This window comes from Bubalus kerabau, chromosome 4 (assembly GCF_029407905.1).
Source record: "Bubalus kerabau isolate K-KA32 ecotype Philippines breed swamp buffalo chromosome 4, PCC_UOA_SB_1v2, whole genome shotgun sequence".
NCBI classification, from domain to species: domain Eukaryota; kingdom Metazoa; phylum Chordata; class Mammalia; order Artiodactyla; family Bovidae; genus Bubalus; species Bubalus kerabau.
Window position 1 is genome coordinate 161,718,992 of NC_073627.1, and position 16,254 is coordinate 161,735,245.

The 16,254-nt window shown below is 49.3% G+C and overlaps 1 protein-coding gene across 1 annotated transcript in view; it reads left to right on the forward strand.

Annotated features, from left to right (window-relative positions):
- The first annotated feature begins 601 nt into the window (after positions 1-601).
- Positions 602-16,254, forward strand: part of LOC129651023 (liprin-alpha-1-like) — a 29,953-nt gene continuing 14,300 nt past the window's right edge. Inside the window, 12 exon segments of the mRNA XM_055579753.1 lie at positions 602-718; positions 1,824-1,925; positions 2,397-2,565; positions 3,217-3,308; positions 3,658-3,759; positions 3,979-4,200; positions 6,110-6,256; positions 10,703-10,837; positions 11,655-11,729; positions 12,072-12,155; positions 13,891-14,114; positions 15,933-16,143. Coding sequence (XP_055435728.1) covers positions 602-718; positions 1,824-1,925; positions 2,397-2,565; positions 3,217-3,308; positions 3,658-3,759; positions 3,979-4,200; positions 6,110-6,256; positions 10,703-10,837; positions 11,655-11,729; positions 12,072-12,155; positions 13,891-14,114; positions 15,933-16,143 — 1,680 coding nt within the window.

The window sequence follows — 16,254 nt, forward strand, 5'->3', positions numbered from 1 at the left end:
GTGAAGGAGGCAGAAGCCCACTTAGAAGACATGCTCATTCCTAGTGCTGGTGGTTTCTGAAGCAGTTTATACTATTTGGTTCGACTGTGAACCAGTATCCTTGCAGGGTTATGTTTGACGGTGGGCCTGAGCTGTGGGCATGGCTTTCCTTCTCCCACACACCACACTCCCCTGACGTCTTTTTGGCAGCCCCTCCCCTCTCTGTGCACCCCTGATGATGGGCCTGAGCCCAGCCCCCCTGTTACCATGGAGCCCCTTGTGACTGAGTGGGTTTCAGGTTCTGGGCTCCTGGGAGACATGCTGGAGGCAGAGCCTTCGTGCCATTTCTTCTAGAGACAGCAGTGCTGATGGTCATAGTGTGAGAGCAGTGTGTGTGAGAGTGGTGTGTGAGAGCGGGGTGTGTGAGAGCGGTGTGTGAGAGTGGTGTGTGTGAGAGTGGTGTGTGAGAGTGGTGTCTGAGAGTGGTGAGTGTGAGAGCAGTGGTTGTAGTGTGAATAGCGGTGGCCGTAGTGTGAGATCGGTGGTGATAGCTCCAGTGCTGAGCTATCTAACCGTGAAACAGCAGTTGCCCCCGAGTGGGGGACTGCCCCCATACGCGAGGATGGGTCGCAGAAGGGCCCGCCTATGGGCACTTTTCCAGCGCTGCAACCCCAAGGCAAAAGCCAAGACAAGGAAGACCTCGGCCTCGGCCCAAGTTCTGGAAGCGGAGTGGACTGACGTGAGAACAGCTGGGGGCTGGGCCCGTGGGATTGTCCCTTACCCAGTGAAGCATTGGGGCTGTGTTTCATTTTGTTAGCATGGTTGTGGGCCCTGCCGGGGGTCCCTGCCAGCCAGGGCGTTTTGGTCTTCTGGGCAAGATCGACCCCAGCAGGTTGACCTTGTAAGTGGTTGTGCAGGTGCTGCGTGGAGGATGGCCGGGGGCCCCACCTTCTGAAGGGAAACGCTGGCTGGAGGAGTCACTGGGGCACGTGGATTGAGCTATAGAGTCAGTCCTTGAAGCAGAAAGGCTAAGCCCCTTATCGTCTCCCATCTTACAAAGCACAGAACAGTGTGTCCAGTATTTTAATGATGGCTACCTACTGCTTACATGTATAACATACACCCTCATAGTTCACATGTCTACTACATGCCTCTTACAAGTGTTGGGCAGTGTTCTAGGTGCTGAATGCTCAGTGTGTAGTAGGGGATATGCAGCCCAGGATTTTTTTATGTGTGTGAAGAAAAATAGAAGAATGAAAGATGCCGTGTGGTTCAGTTTGAGCAAGTTCACCACGTAGATGGCACCGTGTGCACGAAAATTGTGATAAAATACATAAAACATGAATTTAACCCTTTAACCAGTTTATTGAATGACTGTGTGACTTCAGTGGGGTCAGGCTAACAGATGGCTGTGGGGTGCCATCAGCCTTTTTCCCAGAGGAACACTCCAAAGCCTGGTGGCCTTGTAGATCTTCCCTTTCTTCTGCCCTGTCCCCAGTGGTTCTAGGTCACTGGTCTGTGTGTCGTTTAAGAACCTCTTTGTCCAGTTTGTTGTTAGGTTTATGTTTAGGAAAGTTTCTCAGACTTCCCTGGGTCTTGAGAAGGCAGGCTTGGATTCCAGGTTCTCCCCTGCCGCGTGCCTGCCAGATCGAGGTGGAGGCTAAAGGCTGGTCTGAGTTGTGGTGGTCTGTGTGGTCTTGGGGTCAGTGGACCCCTCTTCTCTGGAGGGGCAGGGAGACCCTCTGTGTGGAGGCTGGAGAGACTTGACAGGGTCAGTCTTCAGTCTCGCTCTCTTTTTAATTTGTGTTTGCATTTAGTTACTTACTCATTTAACTGTTTTCTAGGAGTTGGCATCACCTACGGAAGAAGTCAGTGCATGCCAAGAGCAGCTTCTAGCAAGAGGAAAAGAGATTGCCGAGATGAGAGCTGAAAGGAACAACACCAGGGTCAGTAGGGGGATTCTCACGTGTGGACAGTTGCCCCACGGGGGTCACCACTGGGTTCCGTGTTGCTGTCTTTAAACTCTGTCTGGTTTTCAAGTCATTTTTCACATCTTCCCACTGAGCAGACCGGGGTGGATCAGATCGGGGTTCTCATACTTTGCTTCAAATTGATGATGAGAGCTAATATAATTTTAGTACATTTGAGGGGGGAGTTCTCTTAACTTACATTTTTGTCCATGCTACAGTGTGTGTGAGGTCTTAGTTCCCCGACCAGGGATTAAAACTCAGGACCCCTGCAGAAGTGTGGAGTCTTAACTACTAGGCCACTGGGGAAGTCCACTCTAACTTTCGACTGAACTGGCGGGATTGCGACTTGCCTTAGCATGGTTTCGGTGTTAGCATGAGGCTGAGAGGAGTTATCGGCCCTGAATTCAAGTATGAGGTTGAAGGTGTTCCTTTGGCCCCGCCCTGCAGCTGCTGCTGGAGCACCTGGAATGCCTGGTTTCACGCTATGTGCCGTCCCTCCGGATGAAGATGGGCAAGCAGAAGGCGCAGTCCCCGGCCGGCATGAGAAGCGAGGTGGAGGTGCTCACGGCCCTGAAATCACTGTTTGAGTACCACAAGGCCCTGGACGAGAAGGTACCCGCCACCCGGCCGTCCTGGATTTGGACACTTGCTGCCTTGTTAGGTGGATGATGCATGTATTTATGTAACTGGTTGACTTTTGAGCTTCTTGAATTCTTGTAAATACATTTTTTCTGTAAGAAGTCAGAATGTTATATGGTTAAAAAGTGTTGCCTGTGTACATGCTCAGTCATGTCCAAGTCTTTGCGACCCTGTGGACTGTAGCCCACCATGCTCCTCTCTCCCTGGGACTTCCCAGGCAAGAATACTGGAGTGGGTGGCCATCTTCTACTCCAGGGGATCTTCCCGACCCAAGGATAGAACCTGCCCTCTTGCATTGGCAGGCGGATTCTTTACCACTGATCCACCTGGGAAGCCCCAGGTAAAAAGTATTAGTTGGCATAAATGTCTCAAGATTTATTGTATTCTGTATATCAATTTGCAATTAAAAACTAGGTAATAGGATTATTTTAGGAACTTTTTTTTCCCTCTCTAACTTAGAATTTAAAGCTGTTAATAAGCAGATTTTCTTGACGTTAAGATCAATGAGATGTATTAAATGTCTTCTGTTACAGTAGCCGTGTTAAATTAGGGTGAGTGTACACTAAGACGTGCACTAACATATATACACACTTCAACACACAGTGACTCGGCCCCTTTTATTTCAGTTGAGAGCGATTACGAGGAGCACTTGAAAGGTGTAGTTTGTTAGAAGAAGAATTAGGTGCCACACATAAAGAGATAAGTTTGATCAGTCATCGTGTAATTTCCGTGAAGGGTTTGTCATTTGTATCCTTTCATTTAAAAGAAGTATGAAGGCTGTAGTGGACATCAGATGTTATTTATCTTTCTGATTGAGGACCCTCCCACTTGGGTTATTTTAATGACTAGTAACCTAGACTTGTGGCTCAGAGCTGCAGAATCGCTTAAGTACCCCTTTGTCCAGTAGAAGACAAAATTCTGACTCTAATCACCTGGTTCTCTTTGGGATGGATAGCATCACCATGTATTTTCTTTTTATGCTGTATTTCAGTTTTGAGTTGAGTTTTTCCAAATGGAGTTTTGCTGTCTTGACTTATTTCTTTATTCTGATTCAAACTTTTGGTTTTAGCTGATGATTCTTAAAGAGAAGAAAAACCCGGAAAAGATACTGATGGACGGGGTGCTTGATGTAAATCCCAAGCAAGAAAACATGCCAAGCGCCGATGGAAAGGCAAGTCCCCGGTCCCACTCGATCTGGTTCTCGTCTTACCATCCAGTCTGTGCAGGGCTGTTGGGACCTCTCACCAAAGCACCATGTAGTTCTGTGAGACTGTGGCAGTCGTGTGAGCTCCAGAGCACAGAAGGCAGTTTTGACCTCACCGGTTGCCCGGAAGTGCTGTGTTCCCTGCCTCCCAAAACAAGGCTGTCTAAGGCTTCCTTTCCCCCTTAGAGAACCCGCGACGGCTCTCTGGCTCGGGTGATCCAGCTCCAGGAAATCATAAACAACCAATTGCGGGACAGCCAGATGAAGGAGCTCCTGAGCCAGATGAAGGAGCTTCTGGCAGCCCTCTCTGCCCAGGTGACAGAGATGGAGGAGGACCTGGACACGGCCAGGAAGGACCTCCTCAAGTCCGAGGAAGTAAACGTGAAACTAGAGCGGGACCTCCGCGAAGTGAGTGACGGTGGACGTGTCTGTTGTCCTGAGGTGGAATGTGGGTCCCTTGTTCTCCCGGTGGTCTCAGCCTGGGGATGGCTGCGTGAGCAAGAGCAGAGCTCTGGCGAGACCGCAACTGGCTGCCTCCCCACCTCTGCGTCGAGGTCTCGGGGTAGAAGAGGCCTGGTCCAGGCGGTCCGTTGGCAGTGGACCAACATAAGGGTAGCCCTAGCGCTGTGCTGCACCCTGGGTGTGGGCTGCTCATTTCTACAAGTTCTAGGGGGCCTAGTGTGTTCCTTTTTAAAAAGTTCATTCATCCATTCATTCATTGATTTGAGTATAGTTGCTTTACACTGCTGTGTCAATTTCTGCTGTACAGCAAAGTGAATCAATCATAAATATACACATATATATACACACACACACACATCTCCTTTTTTAGATTTCCTACCCATTAACTTCACCACAGAGCACTGAGTAGAGTTCCCTGTGCTGTACAGTAGGTCCTTACTCATTGTTGACTTTATGCATAGTATCAGTAGTGTATATGTGTCAACCCCAGTCTCCCAGTTCATCCCCCTACCTGCCTGTTGAATGTATTCCCGATGATGCTGAAATTTCCTTCTGATTCACTCAGGCGAGCCTGGTGACGTCTGTGGAGCCCGTTCTCTCGGAGAGATGGGAGCATGCTGTGTGGGCTCTGCTGAGGCAGCTTGCCTGGCCATCTTCTCTAGTTTCTGAGGTTCCGCTCCTTGAAGGGATGTGTGACAGTGACACGGCGGTCAGACAAGACGAGTGGCATTTGCTCACCCTCAGATCCTCAGGCCCGTGCTGTGTAACCATGTAGAATCATGATGCTTCTGGTGGTCATGTCTGCGGGTATCATGATTTATGAGAAACTACCTAACAGTGATTGTGAAAACAGAAGAGTGTTGGGGGCTCAGGCCTCCTCCTCAGCTTTCCTTTGTACACAGGCAGACAGCCCACCCTGCCCCACCCCTCCACCGTGAGACCGTCTCAGAGAGAACCCCTCCAACATGTTTTCCAGCAGGTGGACTTGTTTAGTAGCTTGGTGTGAGTAATTCTGTGTGAGAACTCAAAACAGAAATATTTGCACATCTTTGTATAACCTGTTCACATTACTCTTTGGCAATAGGAGGAGATTAGGTGGCAGAGTTTAATATGTAGAGAATTCTGGAAAAAGCGTTTTTAGAACCTTTCACTTTTAATGTCAGGACTACATTGGTTACTTAGTGACTACGGAGGGACCTGAAATGGAGTTTGAGCTGGCGGACAGGAGCTGCACCGGCAGCAAGTTCTGGTCCTGGTGTGAGCGTTTCACACATGTGGTGTAACTCTGCTTTAGAAGAACTAGGCTTGAGAAGGCTGCTTCCAGTTGTGTTACACTTTGACTTGTGTTTCCACTCATTGATATTCTTACTTTAATTTTGAGGAAATTGCATGAGATTTTTCCAACTTTACCTGAGGAAATGAACCTCAGAGCTCCCTGTTGGATCTGTTGAAGGTCCCTCCCTGTTCTGGGTCAAGCACGCCTGTATGGTGTAGGAGACAGAGGTCCTCGTTTCATGCCAGATCCCTTCCCTCCTGGAATTCTTGCAATGACAGGGTAGTTTAGTGTACTTTTTGTTTGCTGTTTGGGTTTATTATGTAGAAAAGAAGCTTGGTAAATCGAGTGGCCAGACAGACATTAAGACAGATGGGTGCCATTGTGGCAAATGTGACATTTGAGGTACGCGCGATTTTGCTCACGTCTAAGAAAACTGCCATGTCTAGGAGTTTACTTTTGAGGATGCTAATTTTGTGTTTGATTTGAAACTTAGGATTTAGTCCAGCTTTTTTACTCTTAAGTGTGCTGGAGTATTCCATGATAATGACTTACTTTTCTCCTCTGTAATGCCCGGTGTAGGCCATGGCCCAGAAGGAGGACATGGAGAAGAGAATCACTACACTTGAGAAACGCTACCTTGCCGCACAGCGCAAAGCCTCCTCTGTGCATGACCTTGATGATAAACCTGAAAATGAAATCACAAATAAGGATTCTCTGCATCGACAGGTAATGGCCTTTACTGACCTGTGTCTGACTTTTATAGTAGTGAATACTGAGGAAGGAAGGTAAAGACCTTTTCATGTGACTCCCATGTTGGAAATCAAGTCCCAGTGTAAAGTTCTTATGACCCGAAAATACTGTGCTCGAAAGTGTGGATGTACATCATGATAAATCAACTGTACTGAAAAGAAATACAATGTTTAAAAACTGAGGGTGACTGCAACTTACAGGTTTGAATGGTTTGGGATTTGGTTTAACCATTTTGTGGAATTCCACTCCTGACTCTTTTGTTTTACTTGACTTGAATCTGTTGGCTTGTTAGCATTTTTCCTGAAAGAGCAGAGAGCAGCAGGGAACTTCAGGGCAGCTGGCTGCCTGTTGGGAACTGGGGTCTCTGTGACAAAAGGCAGGGTTAGAGCTCCAGTCTGATTAGGGTGTGTACTTCCTATGGTTTGGTGAGCTTTACTCGCTCCTGTTCCCGTGTGGTCTCAGATAATCAGGACTTACCCAGGAAAACCAAATCTGGCTTCTCCAAAACAAAGTGAGTCAGTCTGGTGTGTGTGACAAAGTGTATCATTGGCCCCACCACAAAAATAAAATCCTAGAAAGCCATTGAAATTTATGATGCGAAATGCTAATTAAGAGCATTACGATATACAAAATAATGGCTGTAAAAGGCAGATAAGAAAATACTATGTACCATATGCTGTTGTTTTCTGAGGGTTTTAAAGCATATCATATTGTTTATGTGTGTACATAGAGTAATACCCACACAGAAAGCATAAGAAAACTGCTTAGAAGCAAATGCTAACCTCTCAGGAACCCGAGCGTATAGATAACTTAATTTTTTTTCTTTTTCAAACAAGAATCTAAATGTTCTACATTGAAAGTTTTTCAGAGTAAGAAGATCTGTTCAAAGAATAATCGTGCATTTACAAATATTAGTTGACTGGCATTTCACCAGGCACACTCTGATCAGGTCTGTATTTCAGAGAAGATGAAAGCCGTGTTGTGGCTTACAAGCCCGTGGCCATCTGCGGTCGGTAGGGTTCCCTTCAAATGATGATTCTGGTGATGTTTTAAGAAGGGTCAGTACTGAACCCTTATTCCCTTAACTTGTCAATAAGAATGAATATGCTTGTACAGAAAACTGATCTTCTTTAATATATAAGAACTTTTTTTTTTTTTAAAGACTTCTTTGTGGACGTTTCAGATCAGATCAGATCAGATCAGTGCTCAGTCGTGTCCAACTCTTTGCGACCCCATGAATCGCAGCACGCCAGGCCTCCCTGTCCATCACCAATTCCCAGAGTTCACTCAGACTCATGTCCATCGAGTCAGTGATGCCATCCAGCCATCTCATCCTCTGTCGTCCCCTTCTCCTCTTGCCCCCAGTCCCTCCCAGCATCAGAGTCTTTTCCAATGAGTCAGCTCTCCGCGTGAGGCGGCCAAAGTACTGGAATTTCAGCTTTAGCATCATTCCTTCCAAAGAAGTCCCAGGGCTAATCTCCTTTAGAATGGACTGGTTGGATCTCTTTGCAGTCCAAGGGACTCTCAAGAGTCTTCTCCAACACCACAGTTCAAAAGCATCAATTCTTTGGCGCTCAGCTTTCTTCACAGTCCAAGTCACATCCATACATGACCACAGGAAAAACCATAGCCTTGACTAGACGGACCTTTGTTGGCAAAGTAATGTCTCTGCTTTTGAATATGCTATCTAGTTGGTCATAACTTTCCTTCCAAGGAGTAAGCATCTTTTAATTTCATGGCTGCAGTCACCATCTGCAGTGATTTTGGAGCCCAGAAAAATAAAGTCTGACACTGTTTCCACTGTTTCCCCATCTATCTGCCATGAAGTGATGGGACCAGATGCCACGATCTTCATTTTCTGAATGTTGAGCTTTAAGCCAACTTTTTCACTCTCCACTTTCACCTTCATCAAGAGGCTTTTTAGTTCCTCTTCACTTTCTGCCATAAGGGTGGTGTCATCTGCATATCTGAGGTTATTGATATTTCTCCCGGCAATCTTGATTCCAGCTTGTGTTTCTTCCAGTCCAGCGTTTCTCATGATGTACTCTGCATATAAGTTAAATAAACAGGGTGACAGTATACAGCCTTGATGTACTCCTTTTCCTATTTGGAACCAGTCTGTTGTTCCATGTCCAGTTCTAACTGTTGCTTCCTGACCTGCATACAAATTTCTGAAGAGGCAGATCAGGTGGTCTGGTATTCCCATCTCTTTCAGAATTTTCCACAGTTTATTGTGATCCACACAGTCAAAGCTTTTGGCATAGTTAAAAGAGCAGAAATAGATGTTTTTCTGGAACTCTCTTGCTTTTTCCATGATCCATCGGATGTTGACAATTTGATCTCTGGTTCCTCTGCCTTTTCTAAAACCAGCTTGAACATCAGGAAGTTCACGGTTCACATATTGCTGAAGCCTGGCTTAGGGAATTTTAAGCATTACTTTACTAGCATGTGAGATGAGTGCAATTGTGCGGTAGTTTGAGCTTTCTTTGGCATTGCCTTTCTTTGGGATTGGAATGAAAACTGACCTTTTCCAGTTCTGTGGCCACTGCTGAGTTTTCCAAATTTGCTGGCATATTGAGTGCAGCACTTTCACAGCATCATCTTTCAGGATTTGGAATAGCTCAACTGGAATTCCAGCACCTCCACTAGCTTTGTTCGTAGTGATGCTTTCTCAGGCCCACTTGACTTCACATTCCAGGATGTCTAGCTCTAGGTGAGTGATCACACCATTGTGATTATCTGGGTCATGAAGATCGTTTTTGTACAGTTCTGTGTATTCTTGTCATCTCTTCTTAATATCTTCTGCTTCTGTTAGGTCCATACCATTTCTGTCCTTTATCGAGCCCATCTTTGCATGCAATGTTCCTTTGGTATCTCTGATTTTCTTGAAGAGACCTCTAGTCTTTCCCATTCTGTTGTTTTCCTCTATTTCTTTGCCTTGATCGCTGAAGAAGGCTTTCTTATCTCTTCTTGCTATTCTTTGGAACTCTGCATTCAGATGTTTATATCTTTCCTTTTCTCCTTTGCTTTTCGCTTCTCTCCTTTTCACAGCTATTTGTAAGGCCTCCCCAGACAGCCATTTTGCTTTTTTGCATTTCTTTTCCATGGAGATGGTCTTGATCCCTGTCTCCTGTACAATGTCACGAACCTCATTCCATAGCTCATCAGGCACTCTGTCTATCAGATCTAGGCCCTTAAATCTATTTCTCACTTCCACTGTATAATCATAAGGGATTTGATTTAGGTCATACCTGAATGGTCTAGTGGTTTTCCCTACTTTCTTCAATTTAAGTCTGAATTTGGCAATAAGGAGTTCATGGTCTGAGCCACAGTCAGCTCCTGGTCTTGTTTTTGCTGACTGTATAGAGCTTCTTCATCTTTGGCTGCAAAGAATATAATCAGTCTGATTTTGGTGTTGACCATCTGGTGATGTCCATGTGTAGAGTCTTCTCCTGTGTTGTTGGAAGAGGGTGTTTGTTATGACCAGTGCATTTTCTTGGCAAAACTCTATTAGTCTTTGCCCTGCTTCATTCCGTATTCCAAGGCCAAATTTGCCTGTTACTCCAGGTGTTTCTTGACTTCCTACTTTTGCATTCCAGTCCCCTGTAATGAAAAGGACATCTTTTTTGGGTGTTAGTTCTAAAAGGTCTTGTAGGTTTTCATAGAACCGTTCAACTTCATCTTCTTCAGCGTTACTGGTTGGGGCATAGACTTGGATTACTGTGATACTGAATGGTTTGCCTTGGAAACGAACAGAAATCATTCTGTCGTTTTTGAGATTGCATCCAAGTACTGCATTTCGGACTCTTTTGTTGACCATGATGGCCACTCCATTTCTTCTGAGGGATTCTTGCCCGCAGTAGTAGATATAATGGTCATCTGAGTTAAATTCACCCATTCCAGTCCTTTTCAGTTCGCTGATTCCTAGAATGTCGACATTCACTCTTGCCATCTCTTGTTTGACCACTTCCAATTTGCCTTGATTCATGGACCTGACATTCCAGGTTCCTATGCAATATTGCTCTTTACAGCATCGGAACTTGCTTCTATCACCAGTCACATCCACAGCTGGATATTCTTGTGGCTTTGGCTCCACCCCTTCATTCTTTCTGGAGTTATTTCTCCACTGATCTCTAGTAGCATATTGGGCACCTTCTGACCTGGGGAGTTTCTCTTTCAGTATCCTATCATTTTGCCTTTTCATACTATTCATGGGGACGTTTAGGAAAAGCAAATACTCTGGCAGGAGGTGTTCTGCCCACTGAGACCAAGCCCAGGAACAGAGAGAAAAATTCCCGTGACGCAGCTTCCGAAACAGAACTAATCCAGTAGACACGTGCATTTAGGTTTTGTCTCAGCTTACTAAAAACGGCAGCGGCTACACCACTTGGCCTGTTTGGATGCTCTGCTCTCCCTTTGTAGGAGGAGGATAAAAACCGACCTTTGCAGGAGCACCTGGAGCTGGAGGAGCAGAAGCTGCAGCAGACGCTGCCCAGGGCGGAGACGCTGCCAGAAGTGGAGGCTGAGCTGGCTCAGCGGGTGGCCGCGCTCTCCAAGGTGCTGCTCTGGGTCCTTGCGGGGCTGGCGCGGGGAGGGCCTGTTCCATGCTGTCCCACCGTGCTCCCACCGTGCCCCTCCCCGTGCTGCTCAGTCCACAGAGGAGCGCAGCCGCGGGGAGCGTGCTGCCCGGCTGAGATGGGAGCACGCCCTGAGTGTCAGACAGTCCCGGCTCCCGTGTCATCCCTCCGTTAATTTCCCTCCAGTTTTGTCCTGTGTTCTGAGTGTCCCCAGGACGCTTCAGCTCCGAGTCACTGCTGCTCAGAGTTCAGTCAGCACCTCAAAGCCTAGCAGGATAGAGAGCTAGAAAAATCCCATTCTCGTTTAAGAGATGGCCAAAATAGCTCTGTAATGAACACAGTTTTAAGTCTTGATTCATACATTGTTGAGTAAGTCACAGCGGGGCACGGTGCAGACCCGGGGCCCCACTCCCAGCTTGCAGTCCCCGGGAGCCCACGGGTGAGAGGCCGCGTCCCGGACCCGTGGCGCTGCTGGGGGCATGTTCCCCACAGCCCGCCAGCCACCCCGTCCTTCTGGTGGGAAAGGTGTTGCCCCACACTGCTGGTGGGTACTGGCTGGGCATGGAGAGGTGGGCCTGTGCTGGTGCGGCTGTCCGGAGCGTTGCCCAGAGCTCAGTGAGCGGCTGAGGGGCTTGCCATTCGCGGGAGGCCGGTGGTGCCGGGTGCTCCCAAACCCTCCCAGAGCAGGGTCACTAACAGCCGCCAGGGGGCACCCTTCTGCCTGTGATCTTCCTCTCAAGGGTTGGTTTCTTCTCTCCCCTGACATCTCTGCTGTCTGTCCCCGGTCGGCCTTGTAGTCTGAACTTTGGTCTTCCGGAAGCTCTGTCACTAAGGAGGCTAAACTGTTGGAACTGACCTCCCAGCTTAGGAAGGTAGAATGTGTGCTCTTGTGCGTCCCGTGCTTGCCACTGCCCTGCCCGCGCTGGCTCGCCACAGGCAGTCTGAGGAGGCTGTGCAGCGGCCGCGGGTGCGGGGCCCGGGGCGGGGGCGAGCACGTCTCCTCTCACGAGCCGGTCACCATCACCCTCCGTCAGCCACGTGTCACACGCGAAGCTGCGCTGGCTGCGTGAGCAGGCGAGCGGGCGTGCCCCCCGCGAACCCGGAGCCAGTGGTCTGCACAGAGCATAGCCCGCTTGCCACCCCTGCGGTCACAGCCCGCGTGTCATCAGGACAGGGTCGTTGCGAGCGGAGCTGACGCTGTTCTTGGCCGACAGGTGGAAGAGAGACACCGTAACATCAAGGAGAGGCTGCGCCAGATGGAGGCCCAACTGGAGGAGAACAAGAAGGAGCTGCTGTGGGTGCGTGTGCTGATGGGGAGGCCGCGTCCGGGCCAGAGACGTGGCTTGGGCGGGGGCCAGTTCTGCTGTCTCTGCCGCTCAGGTCTCTGCCGTCGAGTGTGTGTGTATAGCCCTGTCTGCTGGTCCAGGCACCCAACCTTGGGAGCAGGGCCAGATGTGGTCACCCGTAGGTGGTGGGCAGGGGCCAGGGGGTCCCCACGTTCAAAGAGGCTGCTTGTTGCTCTGACCAGCCAGGCCGGGGAGCTGCTCGGGATACAGTTGGACCTTACTAGTGCCCCTCAGACAAACCTAAGGGTGACAGCCTGAGGCCTATGGTGCCCAGCTGTGGAGGTGCTTGCCTCGGACATGGCGCTGGAGTCCCACATGCCCAACTGCTGGTCCAGACATGGTGTGTGTGTGTAGGATGGCTGCTCCTAGGCAGGAGGAGAACCATAGTTCTGCTGTGACAGAAGGCCTGTCAGGAAAGGGCAATGGTGGGGGCTCGCATCAGAGAGTCCTGAGAGAGGTTTCCCAGAAGGGTTGGCCACACGGTGATGCAGACCATTCAGGAAATGGAGTGGGGATCCCAGGTCCAGCCTCAAGTGTCAGTACTGTCCCCACCATACCTGTGTTCTTGGGCCTGACTGCAGAGCCTCACACGCGGGCTCCCGGGGGGCTGTGGTTCTGACTCCCATCATGAGACCTGCAGTGAGGCTCCCTCCCTGCTTAGGCAGAGAGGACAAGGTCTCCTGATCGGGGGTGCACTTCCTTACTTTCAGAACTGCTATTCAGAGGCTGTTGCGATTGGGATGCTGTTTATGACTAAGCCAATTCAAAGTCAATTTTTGTTTTGCTTTAAAAATATTTGAATGCCGATGCCTTATTGGGGAAGCCGTGACAGGTTTTATTTCCATGGGCTCAAAAAGGGGTGGCCCAGCCCTGGGGAGGGGTCGTGACACAGACAGAGGGCGAAGGTACTGCCCATGGGGGACAGGGAGCCGGCAAGCCAGCACCTCGAGGCTGCCCCTTGGTTGCTTTGAGGTCATATCTGGGAAATCAAGGCAGGACCTGGGAGAGAGTGGGGCAGGGGGGAGAGACTTGTGGAGAGAAGGGTGTGAGGTGTGAGAGCGGGAGGGTGGCATGGGGCCCAGCAGGCACTCTCCCGTGCGTCTCAGATGACAGAGCCGACCTCGCGGTGTGAGGGGCCATCCCCAGAACAGCCCGAGGGCCTGTGCCCTGAGAGGAGAGCCACGGGGGTGCTGGCCCTCCCGTCCCCGGCTGCCCCTGCTCGCTCCTGTCTGTGTGTGTTCAGACCAGCATGGGAAACAGAGGGCTGGGAACCTGCGAGGACGGCACTCCCCGGTGAACTAGTACCAGTGATAACCTCTGAGGGGGGACCCAGCGGCTGCGGAGCTGAAGGATTTTTTTCTAATTTTCCTTCAGCGTGGCTGATGGAAGCATGGATGTATTTTTTTACTTTTCGGTTTTTGTCTCTGACTCCATCAGCCCACCCTTGTGAATAACCTCATAGGATTGCCTTCCGTCCACACTAAGACCTGAGTGTCACCAGGCCATCTAGGAACTGGAGTCTCCTCCTGCCCGTTTCTTCAGTACTGCTCGCTTAAGAGATGGCAGTGTCTCATAAGCATGGCCCATGTGTCCAAAGTCAGGGCTTCCATGTAAAATTGTGTTCAGTTCCTGATAGACTTGAGCTGCCCAGAATGTCGCTGACGAGACGTGGTCCTGTCGTGCCTAGGTGCAGCCCCTGAAGGATCAGGACCGGGAGCACGGGCAGCAAGCCAGCGTGCTAGCCAACGTGGCCCAGGCGTTCGAGAGTGACGAGGGCGCGTCTGACGGCGAGGGTGACGGGGTCACCCTCTTCAGCTCGGCCTCTCTGCTGTCGCCCAGCGGGCAGGCCGATGCCGAGACTCTGGCCATGATGATTCAGGAGCAGCTGGACAAGATCAACGAAGAGATCCGGTGGGTGTGCCTGAGCCCAACTCCCCAGAAACTCGGTTCCTCTGAGGAGCTGTCTTCTGCTTAGAGAAGTCTGAGTGTTCCTTAGTAAGAAAACGGACTTCAGGTCTGCTTCCAGAAGTTTCAGTTCTGAGCTTGCCCTTGATTATAGAGCTCAGTCAGCCAGGGCATTCTGTCCACAGTGTGGTGTCGGCACTCTGCGGGGGCGGGTGTTGTGGGGTGTCCCCCTCTCGGCTCTGGGCCCCAAGGTGGGTGAGGTGCCGAGGCGGTGTCTCCTGCGGCCCGTGCATCCTCCGGCACTGAGGGTTCGCCCTCGTGTGTCCCTCGGAGCCTCCCACGTTCTGGTGAAAAGCAACCTGGAACAGAAAAGCTGGGGTTCTGGGGTTGGCAAATTCCCACTCAGATCTGCATTTCCTTTTTAACTTAATACAGTGTGAAGATTGGCTTGTGGTAAGATAGTGATATGTTACTGTATGTTACTCTCAGGACATGTGTTTGAGTTTTTCTCATCTCATCAATATATTTAAAATGTTTTCTTTAGACACAGTCTTGGCAGTTCTAACAGTTTACAAAACAGGATAGAACCCAAAGGCCCGCCTTGTGGTGAGCAGGGGGCCTTGGGGTCTGGGTGCAGCGGGGTGGCTGGGGGCCCTGAGGCCTGCCTGGTGCCACACCCACGCACCTGTGCCTCCCGTCCCGAGTCCACGTTCAGAGTGGCCGCAGGCCGGTGACCCTGCACAGGACCTGGCAGAGCTGCTGCTCAGATTGTTCTCGTCCCGTCAGCCCTGGCCGAGGTGCCTGTTTCTGCCGGTCGAGTGCGGGGGGCTCGGGCAAAAGGCAGGGGTGAACGGCACAGCCAGCAAACGCAGATAGTGCCGCCTGCACTTTTGATGCCGAGACAGACTGCCTTATGGGCCGTGTTTGAGCCACAGACAAGCTCAGAAAGACTGTCTTTCCCCATCCCTGTAGGAAATTTGGAACGGTTATATATTAATATTTTTGTTTTTACAGCAGGTGGTCAGGTAAAAGTGATTCTTTCCTTATGCAACAAGTTGACATGATGTAAATGGTAAATTCTGTCCATCAACTTGTCAACAATGAAAAACTTTCAAGATGTGTAAGTAGAAGTGAAACTTGAGAGTTTACTACCTGTAAGGATCTTGTATTTTAATTTGGAAACCATTTGCATAATCATGCATTTAACCTGTATATAAAATCATCCACGACACATTAGGGGAGAAGAGCAGTAACTAAATTCTAGGTTAATACAGCAGATTGACATGAATCCAGAAACTCACACAAAGCTGGTGGAGAACTTCAAGTGATGCGTTTGCACATATACAACCTTTAAAAAAAAATTAAAAGATCAACTCAGCACTTCATCTGGTCTGGAGACTCGTGTTTAGAAACTCCAGCTTGCTCATGAATAGCTGTTTTGGTTATACAGAGTTCCGGATTCCCAATGGAAAAGACTTGAGGCACTGACGTGCATCTCTGCCCTGAGGGCAGGGAAGGTAAAGGTTGTCAACTTCAGGTATCTCCTCACATGGAGAGAGTCGCCACCCAGACCCCATCAGAATGGTAGAGTAAATAAGTCAAATCAAACGTGAATGATCAGGGACCACTTTGTAAGACTCAATGATAAGTTATTTTAAGTTTGAGAAGATTCCAAAGAGGGAAAGTTGAACCTTTTTGCTGAGATGTTAATTGAGCAACTGTTCGTGGAATTTGCTAATCGTGACACAGAATGCAAGCCCAAATTTGTTGTCCAGACACATGCCTCTGGTGACAAATGCAGGTGGTGATTTTATTCTATTTTAGGTTGATCCAAGAAAAGGCCGAGGGGATTGAGAGCAGGGTGGGCAAGAGGAGCCCAAGTAACCTTCGTCGTTTTAAAACCTTGAATTCCCTCAACCTGAATCCCGCCTCCTCGCATGCCAGCTCCTTCCCGCCCAGCAGAGGGCGCTCCAAGCCCCGAAGGAGGCGGCGCAGGCTGGCGCGGAAAGTAGACAAGCTGGACATCAAGACTCTGGTATGTGTCTGTGCTTCTCTCCGAGCACACTGTTTTTCTTTTGTTTGTTTGTTTTTTCTCTTTTCACCCAGAAGAAAATCAGGTACATTTGCTACACTCAGAGGTCTAAGA